General features: G+C 39.3%; 1 protein-coding gene across 6 annotated transcripts in view; it reads right to left on the bottom strand.

Moving 5' to 3' along the window:
• Window positions 1-3,740: 3,740 nt before the first annotated feature.
• Window positions 3,741-19,182, bottom strand: part of HOOK3 (hook microtubule tethering protein 3) — an 85,610-nt gene continuing 70,168 nt past the window's right edge. For 5 of the 6 annotated variants that reach the window (XM_068176885.1, XM_068176882.1, XM_068176883.1 and 2 more), the window contains 5 exons: window positions 18,504-18,604; window positions 16,532-16,636; window positions 16,355-16,426; window positions 14,829-14,965; window positions 3,741-6,618 (listed from right to left, as the gene is read on the bottom strand). In XM_068176885.1, coding sequence (XP_068032986.1) covers window positions 6,603-6,618; window positions 14,829-14,965; window positions 16,355-16,426; window positions 16,532-16,636; window positions 18,504-18,604 — 431 coding nt within the window. In that variant the 3' untranslated portion in view covers window positions 3,741-6,602. Of the gene's footprint in view, window positions 14,966-16,354; window positions 16,427-16,531; window positions 16,637-18,503; window positions 18,605-19,182 lie in introns of all 6 variants that reach the window. The other variant, XM_068176884.1, reaches the window with a different exon arrangement.

The raw sequence follows: 19,182 nt of genomic DNA, 5'->3' as shown, positions 1-19,182 counted from the left end.
TTTTTTCTATTTAACGTTTAAAAGTAACATGAAATGGCTACTAGGAGGGTATTCTGGTAGTCTGTCAAGTCCTATTTGTGGGGAAGTGTTTTTCCTTCTCTGATAAGCTTTGCCAAGTTAGTACTTCTGGGGTATTTCCAAAACATTTATTTTCAGGGTGCTTTGGGCTGCAGTGGCTACAGCCTCCATCAGCTTTGGAGGGGAATCCTACAGGGGATTATGGCCTTTTCCCTGTGAGAGGAAAAAAATCACAACAAAAAAACCACCCCAACACCACATCCTGGCACTCAGCGTGGACAACCCCCTTCCAGGAACAGGAGCCTTAGTGCTCTGCACTTGCACAGTTCCTGGATTGCATTGACATCTGTATTGTGACTGGGTAGTCAGAGTTCTGTAAAGAAGCACTTTCAAAGGTATCAGCGAAAGATATTTTATTTCAAATTTGTGAGAGCATGACTAAGCTCTCTAGCAAGGTTTGCTCTGTTACCACATAGATAAAGGACACAAAGGAGAACTGGATTAGAATCAATCTGGAGCGATGCACAACAGAGACTGGGGATGCAAAAGGGTGGGGATGGCAAATGTAAGGATGCAGAAGGAGAGGGGAGACCCTCCATGGAGTCACAAGTTTTACAATGGACCCTTGCCAAACCTACCCTTGGAATTGCTCAGTGCTTTATGTCTAAAGGATCTGGCAGCCCTTAATCACTGACTGATTTAACTCTTACAGAATGATTCTGTAAGATTTACCATAACCACAACAGTAGCTTAATTTTGAATCTAAGATGGCAATATTGATGCTACGCTTGCTATAAAGTGTTTAAGTCAGTTTTCACACCTGCACACAGACACAACCATGCAGATATTCAAACACTCGTGTGTGTGTGTGTGTGTGTGTGTGTGTGCATATGTACAAACCCCCTGTTTAAAGCTCCCCCAGAGTTCAGTGAAATGCACACACGGGATGCCTTTGCATCTCCCAGTGGGCAGAGGCTTCAGCCTCGAGGAGGGGTACCAGCCCAGGCCCCACTGTCAGTTTTGATGAAGCTCTTTGAGTCCCGAACATGTGGGTTGATGAGCACTGAGAGGCACATCTTGCTCCAAGGGACATGCTGGCACAGCCACTGCGGGCATGGGACCTCAAAGGGCCTCCCGTGAGACACCTGTTCATAGGACGGTGAGATGCTCAGATTAAGTCTTCCATCAGCTTCCATCCTGGACTCAATCGAGGTCAGTAATTTTTCTCAAAAGTCCAGTAACAATAATATTATTTCACTGCAGCTGTGATTCAGACAAAAACGAATTTCCAAGGCTATTCATTAGAAGACAGAAGTTCATTGGGCAACACATTCCAGGGAACAGGGAGTGTTACTTAATAGGCTTAAGGCGACCTTAATGGTGCACGTGCAGGGGGAGGATGTGCCCTGCCACAGGCAGGTACAAGCCACTGTGCCGTGTGTGCTGTGCATGCTGTGCATGCTGTGCTGTCCTGTCAGGCAGCAATCCCCTAATGGGAGGTTGGTATCCTGGTATCACTGATGGTTCTCCCGAGCCTACCGTGTCCTTTCCTGCATGGTCAGTGCGGAGAGTGCCGGGTTCCATTCTGCTGAGGGCCGCCAGAGAGCCGTTGTTGGGGGTGGGGCAGTCAGAAAGGTATACAGCCATTCCAGTGTTTTGTATGTTAAAGTGGTAGAGGAAACGGTGGAACAGTGGAGTTTGAAGTCCCTTGAAAGCTTTTCAGATTATCAGTGTGGTCTGTCTGTAATTTCTGATCTGTGTTAATAAGAGGTCTGGGTTGGTTTTTTGGAAACTTTTTAATGTTTTTGTCAAAGACAGACTCTTGCACATGGTGGTGTGATAAACATTGAAAATGCACCCACCTCATGTTTTACTTGTTCTGCCTTGATCAATTCCCTGGCACTGGGGGTTGGGGGAAGTTTCCATTCTCTGCCATTTGCTCAGAATGAGTTTCCATCTTGGCACAGAGTTGTGCTCTCTGTTAAGTTTATGGACAGCGTAGTTTGGTGCAGAAACCAAACATCCAGATGTGTGCACAGCTGCAGCTTTGAGACACTTGTCTGTTGTGAGGGCCTAAAGGCCATTTCCTGCTACCAACAGGAAGTCCCAGGAGACAGAGAGGCTCCACTGCCTCCCAGGGCTCTCAGACCTAAACCAGGGAGCACTGTGTACATTGTGTGTGACGGTTTTCCAGTTACATCACTTAATCTGCTTTTCCCTGGCATAGCTGACCTTCACTTCCAGTCAGCCTGTTTTGCCACATGGGTGCTTTGTTGGTTTGAGGCTAATTGTTTTAGCTCCTAAGGAAGAGGAAAAGGGTCTTGAGACAGGCTGATGGGCACAAGGATTTATTTGCAGTGTTTATTATACTTGATGTGCATAGTATATAGGTGCTCAAAAGCTATTTGTGGACAAAAAGAGTAGAAAAGGGGAACTGTTGGGGGAACTGTGCAGCTTCTGGAGTGTGCTTCCACCACACTTTTCAACTCAGCACTGGCTGTAACCTCTGCAACATCTAATGCAACATAAACACCCTTGTGGGTAAAAACAGGGCCCTACAGCTGTGGGGTGTGGAGGAGAGGTACCACTGGAAGAGAGCCTGCAGAGCTGCATCCTCCCTGCTGGGCCAGCACCTGTGGAGGGGCAGCGTGAAGTGTGGGGACAGGGGCACAATTCTCCCCCTACCACATGGAGCATAAGTCATGGCCTTGAAGGAGTTGTCAGGGGTTGTCTGCTGAAGCAGAGCAGAGGGCAGGACATGGAGGCCAGAAGGAGGGATGCCAATGTGGATCTCAGCATACTCCAAGGGTGGGAGAGCTGGGAAAGGAAAAAGATATATAGCGAAAGTTAGGTTAGGAGTGAGGGAAACAATAGGACAGGGAACGATGATCTGATGTTTCAGAGGCAGAAAATGCTACAGTCATGCCAAGATGAAGAGAAGTGACAGATGGGACTGAGGAGGGCAAAGGACCACAGTGAATCACAAGCAGCTAGAAGTGAGGCTCTGGCAGCTTTCCTGCTTCCACTGTTCACTGCCTGTGGTGCAGCAGGATGCTGGCCACCACCTCTGGGGCTCTCCTGCCCTTCCCAGACAGCAAACACTTCAGCCCAGCCTGGCCTCACCCTTACAAGCTCTCCAGTCTCTATCAGGCTGGCAGTGCTGCCACCAGGGCACCATTCCCCTTCTGATCCTATTCTTTTAACCGAGCAGCCCCTGAAAGGCTGTGCCAGTGTCTTTGCACATCATTCTTAACCCCAGCACCACACACAATGGTGTCCACCACACACAGGAGCCCAGTCATGATGGGCTCAGTATCTCTTACAGGCTGTTGCCTTCACTTTCACAAAGATCAGCATTTGCTCATTCTGAGACCGACCCAGGCCTCCTTCTTCCCCAGATGCCAGAGCGATTCATCAGTGCAGGTCGGAAGGACAGTTGTTCCTGTCCACATTAGCAGTGTCTCTTTCCTCCACCTTTGGTGGTATCTGTTGTGAAGCTTCCATTGGCAAGGGAAAATTTTCTTACTTCGATCTTAGCCTTGACCCTTGGAGAAGCAAACCACAGCATGTACCTCAGGCAGCCAGATGGGATGTGTCCCAGCAGCAGTGAGGATGTTGTGCTTTCTGATGCACTGGTGCTGCCCACCTGCCACTCACCCTCCTTTGCAGAGCCCCAGGAAATGCAGTTCACAACCAAGTACCAAATAAAGGAGAGACAAGCATTTACATTTTATATATGCGTTTATTTACAACTTGTTTAACAACTGTACACTCTTCTATCACCTTGGAAGCATTAGTGTATTTGACTGGGAAAAAATATTAACTTTTTTGATTCCAATTATCATTAATGAGGTTTTTTTTGTCTATATACAGGTATGTATATTAATATTGCTACCATAACAATCTGGTAGTTAGACAATTTGTAGATGAACTGAAATGGGAAATTAATGTTTTGACACTCTTAAGAATTCATTCTTTTACAGAAAATATATCACTGGCAACTTCACAAACAGTTATTACTTTGATAATTGATCAACATTTAATTCAGGACTGTCAAACAAGCTGCTATTAAGAAGGTAAGAGAGTTTTCTATGCAGCACAAATGAAGTTAGTATATCAGAGACATGCTGGAAATCAGCTCTGAGTTGAGAACTCACAACCACTTCATGACAGAGATGCCAGGCTAATCTAGTTAAAGTAGCCAGCTCCTTGTCTGGCTCCACCTGGCATCTCCCTGTTGCATTAGTAAACTCAAACAACTTTTGTCAAGCTAAACACACTTACATATAAATGTCATCAAGGTTCAAGAACAACTGATACTTAGTCTCTAATCTGCACAGACCACTTGGAGAAATGAGGTACTGCTCGGCATCACTTTGGGACAGCTGTGGAGGCAGGTGCACAAAAAAAGCAATCCCCTCCTGCCCAGCACAGTGCCCTGATTTCAGGGATCCTGCACCCAGCCTGGCTTGGGGCAGGGTGTGGTCCCAGCCGAAGCAGCACTAGCAAATGAAAAACATACCATGCTTTTAACACCCAACTAAAATTTTACTAGTAACGCTTGCCCTGACACATAACAAGGGATCAATGGCTAGGACCTGGAAAGACAAAAATCCTTCAGCTCTCTGCTGGACTCAGTCTGATGAAATGCTGCTGCCTCTGCTGCACAAGTACTTGACTCTTTATCACCAAACCCAAGATCCTGGCTGCAGGCCACGTAAGACTTCACTGTCCCTGGCCCTGGTGGACCAGGAAAAACATATATCCCCATCTGAAGCCTTTAGGGACAGCTGTCAGCCAGAGCACCTGGTAGCTACACTACCTGATACAGTATCCAGAAGGGAAAACGCCACAGTTCTCACTGGGATCCTAGTTTTATCTTTCACTCTGCTGCCTGGCCTGCTAGAAGCACATTCCTACCTGCCCATCCCAGGCAGTACAGACCACCGTGCTCTGGTGGGGCACACATCTATCCGTTCTCCACGTCATTCTGCACAAGGCCACGGACACTGTGGGATCAGGATCCCTGAGGACTGGACACAATCGGGCCTCTCTGTGCCTGAGGTGTGGCTCTGTCAAAGCCCACCTGACAGGCCAGGGACGAGGCAGGCACTGTGTGTGTGACCAGAAGAGACTGCAGAGACAAGTGGACACAACGCTTCTTCAGCACGGGGGTGCTCCCACAGCAAACAAGGCAGGAGGTTCTTCCACTGCCCAAATAAGTAAAACTGTTCTTGGAGGCAGCACAGTTCATATCAATATTTCTGCCAGGATTAGGATCCAGGTGAGCAAGAATGGGGTTTCTCTATAACTGGATATTTAAATCAAACTGCTTAAGGTACTCAGCATTCAGACTTTTCAGTTTTTCCAGCAAATCCTATGGCTTGAAAGCCCCTTTCCCTGTTTGTTATGTACTAACTCCTATACAATAAACCTCTTAACTTACAATACTACAACACTCCCTTGTCTTCTGAATCTTGCCAGTACTGGATGTCCAATACAAAACAAAGATACAGTAGTACAAATGTGCAGATATTCAGGAATATTAAATAAGCAGCTTTTTAAATTAATATAGGCAGTACAAAGCATTTTGAGTTACACTGTCTACATATGGCAAATCTTATATCTAAACTTCAAAATACAAAGAAACAGCCAAGCTAGTGCAATTGGAAATTAAATAGCTAAGACTGTGACAAAAGAAAGAAAAAAAGAAAGGAAAAAAACAGTACAGCTGAAAGATAAGCAATCCAAATTATAAACTGGCAAGGACAGTCTGCATAATACTGGTGTGTAGGTGACTCTCATACTTATCTCCATTCATGGTCTTTCCTCAGATTGTTTTAACCATTGTATACAGATTGGAAAAAAAAAATTCCAAAAGAAACCAACAACACAGCTCAAATGTAAAGAGAAAAATACAACAGCCACAAACTACTGTGTATATACATATTAAGGAAGCAGGCAGTGCCTGTGAACAAAATACCACCCGGTAGTTTGCCTGGCTCGGAGATTATCAGATGAAACTTGCTTGGTTTTCTAAGGAAGATGGGATCGCCAAGCAGCAATTCATTAGTCATTTCTCCTGGTAAAACACCTCCTTTGTTTTACTTTATTTGTTTAAAGACTCAAAGTGGATCCTTTAAGGGTGCAGGTGCTTTGAAATTTTAATAGTAACCAAAAGGCCTTTTTAGGAACTCATTAAGACTAGATTTTTATAGTTCAGTATATGAAAATGTTGCAGGAAGTCTGTGTGTTAATACTGTTAATCAGAATTAAATAAAGTGGACAGGTGGAAGTAAGATGGAGAGCTGACACTGCTCTGTCACTTTGCAGAACTCCTCCTGTCGAGTTGTGAATACAGGATTTCCTCTCTTCTAGCCTCATAAGAGACTTTTTGTGAAGAGAAAGAGTAAGTGGAAGTGGGAAATGGGAAAGCCACTCCCCAGGATGGTATGCTTCTCTGCAAGTAGATTCCCCTTTGAAATCAGATGGCCATGAGTCTTAAGTGTAGAACTGGTTAAGTTTTGGTTATGCAGAAAAGCAAGTCATGCACTGAACAGTCCCTGTTATAATAATGCTGCAGGTCATGCAACCACATCACTGCAAATAAAAGAATAAAGAAGAAAGTTAAAAAGCAGATAACATATTACTGTTGGAAAAAAAACAAAAAAAAAAAAACAGAGAACAGAACAGGTGTTTTTAAAAGCAGTTTAGTTAGGCCACCTCTACTTAAGAGTTGTGCAAATTCATGGGGAAAATTCCTTTGCCAAGCAACTGTTCAAATTAACAGGAAGGTTATAGGCCAATAATTGTAAAAGCAACAAAATAGCCTTAGTCAATATCTAAGTTTAGCTGTAATTGAACTTTACACACTTCTGAGTAAAATTCTTCAGGGCACCATTCTTAATTAATAAAGCCATGGAAAGTAAGTTAGCACAGCAATGAGCAAGTCTCAGGCATTCCTGCTGTCTGTGAGTACAAATTTTAAAGAAAAATAAAGTGAAAGGTGCCCACCCAATTCTCAATGTGTTTACATGCTAAAAGACAATCAGAGTCACATCAACTGTCTTGAGCTCTGAGCACGACTGAAGGTGTTTAAACTTCCATCAGAGCTCATTCCGTGCACAAGGCTCAGCATCACTACTCCACTGCGCTGGCAAGTTCTATCCCTTACATGCAAATACAGGTTTGAATTGCCAGAAAATGATAAATATTCTTGTTAAAGTAAGCTGAGTCAGTCACTGAGCAGTCAAGAGAGCACTCCACAATGCTGCAGAAGGGAATCTAATTTTGGAAGAGAATCAAAGAGGTTGGCACAGTTCTCCATCCTCACTGATGCACCCTTTTTCCTGTCCAGTGTAACTGGAATAGAATTCTTTACTGACACAGCCACTTTCCCCAGGTAACACAGATGTCCCTACACAGCACTGGCACAGCACTAAATGGGCATCTTTGTTTTCATATTGCAAAGAGCAAATTGGCTTGACCAGACTGAAATTAGAGCCTGTTCCCCACTTCCTTCTCCCTTGTATTGCACTGGTCAAAAATGATTATAAGAATGCTTCTTGTGATGGGACAACCCATGTTAAATAGATAAAAAAGAGTAGTTATGCTACAAGTCCTGTAGTTTGTGTATTCCTCTTTTTTTCCTTCTCATTCATCCACCTAGAATACTAACCATAATAGAAAAACAAATAGAAACAGAGACACATATCAAATGGAATAAAAAAATTAACACATTCAACACATTCAAAGACTTTGAGGGTGCGTATTTTGAGCAATCATTGTCTTTTAAGCTTGCTTGGCACTGCTTGGTGCATAAAGTTACACAGTTCAGGATTAATATGAAGATCACTGTAGTTGTTCTATAAAAAAAAAAGTTCAAGCTACATAAGCATGTACCTATTCTATTGTGTATACATGTATATAATCTACTCCATTAGTCTCATCTGGCTATTATTTAGCTCAAACTTATTATTTAGTAGCACTTCAAGTGTCCTTCAAGTGTATGTTGCACATTCACAGAAGTGACACTTCAGGCTTCTCTTTGAGTCAATAGTATTTTTGAGAGGTCTTGTAAACTCAGGACACTGTATTAACTTTCAAGGATGTAAAATATCATCTGTTAGTGCCCTTTCCTGACTAGAAATTCTTATCATATTCTAAAAATAGCTGTCTGCCAATTGTTCTATTTTAAAGCCACCTGTTGAGGTAGCAACACATAGAAGAAAACAGAAATGCAAGATGTGAGGGTAAATTCATTGAGCATAACCTGTCACTGTATCTACAACATCTTAGAAACAGGTTATGCAGCAGACAGTATGTCTAAGGAGGAGTGACAAAGAGAATACAAAGCAGATTATAAATTTTAAAAATTGTGGCCTTATAATGTAATGCTTATAATTATTCAAAGACTTGACTGATACTGCTAAACAAAAGCTTTAAAAACTCTCTCAAAACCACTGATGCCTCCAGGAAATGTGTTTATTCTCCAGCTTACTAACCTTTGGGGCTGTGAACAATAACCTCTGCTTTACAATATTTTAAAAAATATAGCTGATGTTAATCCAAATCAAAAGTCTGATGGTCTCATTACAACTATTTTATAACTCCATAAATACTACACCACTGGGGTTTTCTCTTAAAATTCCATCCACTTGCATGATCAGGTTAACAACATGAGCATGCTAACAGTAACAACTGGACTTCTATGTTATCTCTTTTCTCTTCAAGTTATGTATAATCATTAGGGATTCAATTTCCATCTCCAGAATAAACTACTCTATACCTCTATACTGTAATCTACCCCAAGTGGAAATACTTTCTGTTGTAGTGTTTCAGATTTGTGCCATAGTACAGTAGTTAGCAGTTCTTCAGTGCTGACTAATGTCTGCTTTTCTAACAATTAAAACAACCACTGTTCTTTCTGAAATCACCTCATCTGCTTGCGAAGGACCTCTCGAATGCAAAGCAATGAATAAAGGCAGCACCAGACAGGAAAGATTGCCAAAATGACCTGGATTTCCCTGTACTTGCAGTATTTTTCATGCTGTATGCATCAGTCTCTGAGACCCATAGCAGCAAGACAGCTGCAATGAATTTTTATCTGACAAACGGAATCTGTTTTCAGTCTGGAAATGACACCATATGCACAGGGGACTGAAGGACATGCAATTTTCCAAACTACTTTATATATACAGCAAATAGCAGCAAAGCAAACTCCTGATTTGCCACCAGAGCCAACTAATGCAGAAATATGCTTCAGGACAGTCCTGCACTACCTTGGCATAGCCCAAAGGTGAAGAAAGCATCTGGACCACAGGGAAGCTCACAGCAACACCATCCTGCAGCACATGAGGACTTCAATTACAGCAGTCAGCACAAGTTCCTACTCATCCACTGACAACCATCTGACACCGGGACAATTTGTCTGGGAAGCTGTCTTGGCTGCACTGTCAGGTGCTGTTTCAACGCCCCATGGGACAGTATGATTTGTCAAGTTTCCTAGAGCCCTCCAATCAACATTGATTCATTGCCTAATTCAATGAGCTGCTGCATTTTAAAAATGAACTTTATATCCCAGTATTTTAATGAATCAAAAAAACAGAGGATGAAGCTAGCTAAGTCCTCAGTGTCTCCAAATGGATCAATGGAGCTGGTAGCAGAGTCAAAATTTACAGGGTTTCACTGTACCAGATGCAAGAAGTCTGATGCTGTGGTGGCTGATAATGACAGCTTCTGCCTTATATATGGGTAAAACCTCTAACAGTTACTCAATTAAAATTAAAATTTAATTAAAAAGATAAAAGTCTTCTTTCTAGCTCAATAAGCTCAGGTTCTTCTTCATTCATTTTGAAATGAAAACCAAAATGCAAAATGCTGAAAGAATGTTCTTCTGATTTTTGTACTGATTAGTTGATTACATCTGCCTTCTCCACATTCAGACCAAAGAAATCACACTTTATTGTTAGTTATAGCCTGCCTGTATCCTGATCCTCCCTGTCAGGATCACCGACAGGGATATGTTCTTGATTCCTTAAGAATGACAACCTGGAGGCATGGCTAGAATCCTACCCAGAATATGATATTTACTCCAAAAACCCTCACCACATGGAAGATCCTGACAGATTATTTTAGCTATTTATTTATGCAATGCCAGGCGAGGAAAATGTCTGCTAAATTTGGTTAGGAAATACTAAAGTTTATCAGTACAATTTTACTGCAAAACACAGAGTCCACATTCTACCTAAAACACATGTGCAAAACCCCATAAGAAGTCAGTATTGCATAGCTGACTGAGTGCAAAAATACCTCCCTCATCAATCCTTGCAAAAAGTCAATATGTTGGGCAAGAATAAAAAAATCTCTATACAGTAAGTAAAACTGAAATATTGTTTTGCTTCATAAGAAAAAGGAAAGTTAGCCACATTCAGGGTAGTCTTCTACCAAATCACTAACAAGAAGAAAATCAAGTGGTGACATTAAAATATCTTACAACTACCAAATCTACAGAAAATGTCAACATATCAGGAAAATTAAACCCACTCAAAATCATTCAGGAAGCTGTTAAGAGTATAGTCTCATATACTAGAGAACACAGGAAAAACAAAAGCTATTTGCACATGTCGAAATACCAAGGACTTTAAAATTGAAAAAAAAAACTTTTATATTTTCTTGACAGCTTACACATACCACTTACTATCTGAGATCATAATAAAGCAGTAATAGGAATATTCACTGTTAATTCTTTCATACACATATAAAAATGCCAGTGCTCCTTACAGAAAAGAGAGCTAACATGAATGACACTTGAACAGGACAAGACTGCCATTTGATTGTTTCCAAACAGAATGAAAGGCATCTTGTAGCCATTATGTATTTATTTAATTTTGAATACACAAAGTTGTATATTCCAGACCTTTTGCTGGGGTGTGTTTCTTTCTTTTTTTTCTTTTATTTATAGATTTTTTTCCTAGTAAGTTGCTAGGAAATTACATTACTGGATACTTATGAATACTTATGGGAACTTTAGAAAGGCAAAAGAAAGTGGCTGAAGTCGGAAGAGGAGAGTAGCATCTAGCTACACTTCTTTTTCCTTGGGGAATTTCTCTCCGAGGAGAGACACCTTTGCACTGTGGATGGAACACACACCACCTTTAAATTAAATTACTTCAGTTTTCACAGCACTTAGAAAATATATGTTATGATCCAAGTGGTTATGTGTTGCTATGAAGAAAAGAGGGAACTTGAATATTTTTTTTTCTGTAGTATCTGATTGGATATACTAAGAACTCAACTCTCCACAGAAGTACACGAACTGCACTGCACATCTGAACCCATCATCATTTTAGGTCAGAAACTAAGCTTCAGCTCTGAACAATGAACATATTTATGCTAAAAAAAACCCCATTTATCTCTTATCTTTTATTGTAATTAATTAAAATCTGTCAGAAAGATTATTCTGGGCAGATCCTCAGCAGAGTGTCCAGAAAAGTACTCTCATGAACTCCTCAGCTGTTTTACCTCTGATCTGGAGAACCTTTTCTCTTTAAGCTCAGTTGTAAGGTCTTTTTTTCTGTGGTGTGTCAGGACAGGATACAGCATTGGCGTAGTAATTACCACTACAGTTTTGATGTAAATAGTCTTTCTTGCCTCAGGGGAAAAAAGTATTCCTAAAAATCTTCTCAGAACTATCTAATGAACTGAGATAGGTTCCATAGGTTGGGGCTTTTCATTATATTCTTTAATTAATCAAGGTAAGACAAATAGGGAACATACACTGGTAGCTCCCCTGTATATATGTTTATTCCCTGGAGTCACAGTCTGAGCTCCTTCTTTTTCTTAATACACACTGATTACAAAGATACATAAGAAGCAAGCAAAATAATGAAGCTGAACTGTTTGAATAAAGAAGCTGTTCTTGTGAAAGAGAAGGTTTAATGATGTTCACCACTTGCATTCATCCACACACACAGACTAAGAATGGATGTATGCATCAAATTAAAGAAGTAAAGCACTGAAGAAAAAAGGATTGAACTCCTCTTAATTACTAATAGAAGACTTAACAAATGAATTACTAGAACCAGACATAAGAGTGCATTTTTAGGTTTTTATATTCAGCATGAATTCTGGGAAATACCAGAATTTCTGCACATTTCTGAATTCTCAAAGACAAAACAATTGTTCACTTGCCTAACAATTACTATGAGTAACAATAAAGCTCAGATGCAATGTGAGTTTTGTGTAGCTCTGATGCTATAAAATGATGTTATCCATTTTTGAAGAGAACTACAGAAAACACTTCAATGTCTTATCTTCAAAGGAAAAGGAAAGACACAATCACAAGAAGAAAAGCCAACAACCACCAAGAAGCAAAAGAAGCTATGAGAGACTGGAAAGTAAAAGCCTAAGACAAGGCTTCTAACCAGCATCTCTTCATCTCCTAACTCTCACTGGCATTAGCCTGTGATCAAAACTTTGGAGGCAAAACAAATATTAACATAATAGAAACAATAACTTTTATTCCAATGTGCTGATTGTGTTCAAGTTCTTTTAGATCTGCACCTAACAGCAATAAGTAATTAAATTACTAGACAAATCTGAGATAAAACTTCCCATTAAGGTTCCATCCCTTTCTTTCACAAATAACCCTTGGCAGTTTTGTAACTGAAAAATTAGCTAGATTAAAACTAAAATGGAGCTTTAGGTATTCTTAGGTTCTTGCTCTGGGTGATATAAAATGCTGTAACCTCAAACAGGAACTTCAACTTCCCTTCGAGGAAAGGTCTTGCTCCTGTTCACATACAGCATGTGATAAAGAGTTCTTCAAGTTATTAAAATCGATTGCACAACAAGATCCATAAAAGCTATCACACACCAACTGTAACCATCTAGATGATTACAGAAAGCACTTTGTATACAGAGCATTTTGTATCTCACTAAGACACAGCAGATTGAACAGATCACCTCACTGAGCTACAGAAATTGTCTACAACTTCCTTTGCATTGTTATCTTTCTGCACACAAGAAACTTGCTATGTCTCATCTCATTTTTGCAAGCCCATACCAGTCATATACTGCATAAGTACAGAAAATTTTTAGAAAACCATTTTTTTCCCATATGTGAGGAATAAAATACAAAACTATATGTAGAATTCAGCATCTGTTTTCTGGGGGGGGGGTGGGGTGCATCTGGGGGTGTAACAGGAACTGAGATATTTTTCAGACACATACTGAATGCATGTCTTAGCCCAGATTAAAACAGATTATGCACTCGAGGATAAAACAATAGTACCTAAAAATGCCATTCACCTGTTTATTACCCTTTAATCTAGGTGCGCTTGTTTTAATTATCCATTACTCATTCTACCCAAGTTTTGAATTAAAACAGATATTCAGATGATTGATAAATGCTAGTATCTTTTCTCTAAAGGGATTTATACAAAAAGAAACGGCTCCACTTAGAAGGGCATTAAAATCAGGTGGAAGAATAAACTAACTGCCTGTGCATTAGAGACTAAACAGTCTCTAAATTAAAACCTAAATTTAAAACCAGTCTCTAAATTTAAAACTGAATCACAACAAGATGTATAAATATGAAACTTCCAGCCAATATTCAGGTTCTCTGTGTCCATCAATTCTTTGACAAAAATGATAGGGAATGCATAGAATTGGTCAGGAAAAAAGCACAACTTTGTAAGAACAGAACCTAAATAGGAGGAGCCTCCATCCACTGATCAACATGAAGGTTGATCGGTGGATGGAGGTGTTACAACAATTAATCAGCTATGCACTAAAAAGGCAGTACAACAAATCACAGCCAGTTTCCAACAAAGTCAGCAATAAACTCACCTGAAGGCACTGGTACCATTAGTAAGGCAACGGATACAATTATACCCTGAATCAATATATTAAAAGCAAGTCTTTTAGTAGGGGATGACAACTGGAATACATTAATAATATTAATTGGGGCCTTGATCCATTATTGTTCATCCATAATCATAAAATTTTGAAACAAATATCCTTTTAAAATTGATGATAGAGTAGCAGATTAGCACATCCTAAATACTTCTCCACCTTTTTAGAATATGTATTTAAGCAAATGCTTGATAAAGAAGAGTGGAATAAACCATTTGAAAATATTCATCTCTCCCAGCAAAAGAGGTAACACCAGTTGATAAAGTAAAACCTGGAAAAAGATCATCCTGCTTCCCTAAATGCCAAGAATAAGAGCAAACTTTGCACTTAGGAGATTAAAAAAACCCCAGTCTTTCTTTTTTGCATTGGTGAGTTTTTAGTATGAAATATATTTCACAATAATATTATAATCCAACTTTATATTTCTGTAATGAGATTTCAGCATTTTTCTGAAGCAACGGGATAGGAGATGAAATAAAAAGCAAATTCCCTTTGAACAAAAACAGTCTTACATAGTGTAACAACTCTTACAAGCATGAAAGTACCAACTGTGATAAGAAATCTACATTGTCATATGGTCCACATGAGGTTTTTTGTAAGAGACCAGGCTTCATACAAATAAGACTGTTATTATACAGCACTCCTCTAGATGCTTTCAAAATTTTGGCACATTCAGAAAATGCAGAGAGAAATGAACTTCAAAAAATATAAGCAAGGGGCATAACAGAGCAATGAGAAAGCATAATAAAACCCTTTCCTGAAGGGTAAAATAATAGCAGTAACAAGGGAGAAAGAGAAAGGATGCTGGTTTATTTTCCTTGAATGCTGTCAGTTGCAATAGAAGTGGCCTGGATCACAGGGCAGTTTTCTTTCTAAGGGCAAGGCTTCTCTACCTTGCTGTTGCTGGCTGGACATGACCAGGGTAAGATCTCCTTGTGCTCGTGGCTTGCCTCTGTCTAGCCAGGAAGGACTGTCCTGAGCCTGTACTAGCCAGTCTGTCTTCAGCTGCTTTTTTATGCAGAGTCATCCCCTATGGACAAAGAGAATTTCTTAGTGAATACCAATACAAAACACCTTTATTCATTTACACTTTGTTTATTACCTGTTTTTACACTGACTAAACTATTTTGAATTCCATACACAAAGCATCGTATTTTCAAGGACAAAGGTAAGATATTCTTCCTGATACTTTGTGTGGAACTCCCCCCCTTCCCTGCTGTGATTCTCCAGGTTTAGAACAACCACTTAAGAACTCAATATATGCTTCTCATGGCAAGTGGACAATTATTTTCAAAAGGACTTCCCCCAGTTCCTGGCTCCTTTCAGCATGTTGACCTAGAAAAGTACTTTTCTTCTGAAAAAAGTTTAGGTATTGTCATCATCTGTGTAAACACCAACTCCTCTGTCAGAAGCACATCTTGGGAGACGGCATGTTCTCATGAGGCAAAAACGCAACGAGGAAATCAAGAAAGCTGTGGTGGGTTGTGCAGCTGTGCATAAAAGCAGAGGCTAATTAAAGAATGATACAGACAAAGCTATCAGTGACCATCTTACTGTACCATGACAGGTCACTGAACTGTGAGTCTTACCTCAGGCTTGTCTTCTACCTGTTAGCAGGACTAATATAAAATTGGCCAAGGACAGTGATCATTTGAAAATACCTTCAATATGTAAACAATTCAAACACTCTGCTTGAGTTTAGACTTGCTATTCATGAAGACAAGAAGGATGGGATGTAGAACAGCAAGAAGAAAACTGCTCCAAAGGAATACAAAGAGGAGGAATTTGAATTCTATGATTGAGCAGAATGAAACATTAAAGTTATAGATGTTGATGAAGAGCAGTTTCAATGCAACCAACCAGTCTGCCAAAGGGAAATCCTGAACACATCTGATGTGGGTGACAACTCGTCTGGCACATAGGCCCAGCAAAAAGCAGTATGGTTGCACAGACCCTATCTTCTATCCAAACTTTTCTTTGAATAATTTTAGTTAAAGGGATCATTTCTCAGAGCACTCCAACTGAATTGCAAGTAAGATGAATTGCTGTGATTGTGCCACTTCATTAGAAACAACTGGAAGACTGGAAAGTGGTGAATCAAAGTAAATTTGAGGTCTGTAATTTGTGTAAGTGAAGGGCTGGGATTACAAAATCGTGATCTGAGCCATTTCTGATTTTAAAACTTAAAAATATGAACTTTTTTTATTTTCCAGAAGATTATTACAGAAACAGACTCTTACATACATATCACTTAAGAGTACTAAAAACTGCTTCTGTGCTTGTGAGTTGGAAAATGCTTTTCAAACAAAAATACTGTAAATGAATGAATGCTGTTATAAACATGCCAGAAACAAACAGTATTGATAGTTTCTTTCCTTTTTTTTTTAATTTTCAATTAAAAGGTTTGTGAGATTCTTACCATGTTGTACCAGGCACTAACGATATATTTCTCCTCCATTTCTCTTTGACTTTTTGTTTTCTCATATTCTTTCTATAAAACAAAATAATCCATATATTTAAAGCCGAAGTATAATAGAAATATTAGCCTCTAACTAAAAAACAATGAGTTTTTACCACAGAACACAACAATTACTACCTCCAGGGAATGAAGCATTCTGTCCCGCTCCTGCAACTGATTTTTCAGTGCCTGAATCTCAGGAGCAGCACCCTGGTTCTGTTTAGGATCTAATGTGCGGATGACCTGTAAGAGAAAACCAGTTTGATCTTTATTAAATTCAGCAAAAGCAATCTTGTTAGGGAATTAAAACATTTTAAGTCAGGTTTAAAAATAAAAAAAAGTAACTTAAAATATGTCTTCCTCTCTCATCAACTGTGACATATTAGAGCATCTGAACAGGGCCCTCTTTTACAGGACTGGGAAACCAAACTACTGACAAGAAAAAGTGACACCTAAAAGGTTCAGTATCCCTGGTACTGGGGGTACCAGGTGCTTCTAGGTAGCTCTGTTAAGCCAAGAAGTACTCTGTGGTACATGCATAATTGTTACGCTTCTAAAAAGATGAAGGGACATCATTACAGTTGTATGTGTCATCCAAGAGTGCTAGCAAACAGAGCTACACCAAGAAGAAATCCAGCAAATTGGCTGAATTATTAAGACTTTAATAGAAAATGGCTTGAAACTCTTTAATAACCTCTGGCTATACATAAATAGACCTCTCTTCTTTTATCTTTCTACATATTTCAGAGTTGTGTCCAGATGCTGGAATAAAACAATGCTTTAAATTTAAGCGAGATATTTTTACTGTATGGCAAACATATAAATCCTATGAGGAAAGGCTGAGGGAGCTGGGGGTTTCTAGCCTGGAGAAAAAATAACTCTGGGAGCCCTTATCACTCCCTACTTGAAATAAGGTTGTAGCTAGGTGGGAGTTGTGGCCTCTTCTCCCAAGCAACCAGTGAAAGGAAGAGACAACATGGCCACAAGCTGTGCCAGGGAAGATTTAAGTTGAATTGTTAAACATAGGAATGGGTTGGCTAGGGAAGTAGTGTACAGATCCCTGGAGGTGTTCAAGGAATTGAATGTGGCACCTAGTGCCATGGTCTAGTTATGATCAGTCAAAAGCTGACTCAATGATCTTGGAGATTTTTTCAACTTAAATTATTCTATTCTATAAAAGCATATTATTTTTCTAAGAAAAATAACTTGGACACATTAGACCTGGATACACCTTCCATAGCGGAAGACTATAATGATACTACTAAAAAACCCCTGCACCAAAACCCATCAATAACAACAAAAATAAACAAAAAAACCCCAGCTGCAAACCAAACACAAATAAAATGAAAGCTGATAAGAAGAGTACAAAAAGTTAATCTATGTAATTAATGCTACTGTCCTATGACACAGCCTTTACTAACACGATACATACAAATATACAAATCTTACTGGAAAGGGAAATGCTGTCTTTCAGTGGAACATACTCTAAGACACAACAACCAATATAAAATGCAAGGGCAGGGGGACAGAGGAGAATTTTTTTCCTGAGACATTTCACAAGAAGTCATTCAGGAAACTCCACAGAAGTAAAGGAAGAAATCATCAAGTTTTGCCAAATTAGGAACCTATTTACAGATTCCAATGTAATGATATGCCTTTAAAGACACTGATATGCTTTTAAGATACTCAAAATAGCAAAGTACAGTAAAAGAAGAAATGGGACTATGATTAAGACCACAATATTGCCAGTTCAAAGCTAGCAGTATACCCATATCCCCAATATTTAAATATTAGTCACCTTCTTGACAGAAGCATATATTAAATAATAAAGGCAAAAGACAATGCTGAACATCAGAGAAATCTAACAGCTACTGAAGGCGATCCAGTCAAAAGATGATTTTACTGCAAAAAAGCATCAATAAAAGAGTCTCACAAATGGGGAAATCTTTTGCAGAATTAATCCATATTAAATACTGAAACAAAAAGATGATAATCAATGGAGCTTCCTTCTCTTTAACTTACTAGTGTGTATACAGATACCTCCTTCATTTTTATTCCCACATAGTGGACACGTAAAACAATCTGACAGGTGTGGAACACATCTACTTACGCTTTTGGCCTTTTCCAAATACTTTTTGTATCGTTCTTCCATTTGTTTCATTTCCTCCTCCTTTTTCCGTAGAGCTTCTTGTAATTCTTCAATTTTAAGTGCTTTATGTCAGGAGATGCACACATTGGAAAATAACATCAGTATATTATCCATATTTCTATATTTTACAACAGATACATAAGACACAGCTAAAACATATTTCAGTTAAGCAAAGCTGACATAAGAAATTTGATGTGGCAGGTATCACAGATTTAATTACTGTATAGCTCAGAAACACATTAAAAATATATACTCCTATGAAATCTCATAAAATTGATTTTTTGGGATATAATTTTGCTTTTTAAAATTCTGACAAATAAAGAGAAATGGAATCATAAAGCAATCATGTCACTGAACACATTTAGAAAATGGGTTTACTAATGACTTACAGCTACTATAACATCTTAGCATGTATTACAGGCAAGCATTATTTCTATTATTTTATTGAAGTGGAATAATTCCTATGAGGCACAACTCCTGCTTAAATCTACTAAACGTGAATATACTAAATTTAATTTCCCCCTCACATTTTCTTAAGCAGCAATTGAGAGCAGTAGGATAATTTAATTGCACAGATTTTTCCTGTGTTGGTATAAGAATATGTCAAGACACTATTACTTCTACATCTTCTATACAACGT

Source organism: Anomalospiza imberbis, chromosome Z, assembly GCF_031753505.1.
Source record: "Anomalospiza imberbis isolate Cuckoo-Finch-1a 21T00152 chromosome Z, ASM3175350v1, whole genome shotgun sequence".
Taxonomy (NCBI): domain Eukaryota; kingdom Metazoa; phylum Chordata; class Aves; order Passeriformes; family Viduidae; genus Anomalospiza; species Anomalospiza imberbis.
This window is presented reverse-complemented; position numbering and strand designations above follow the sequence as displayed.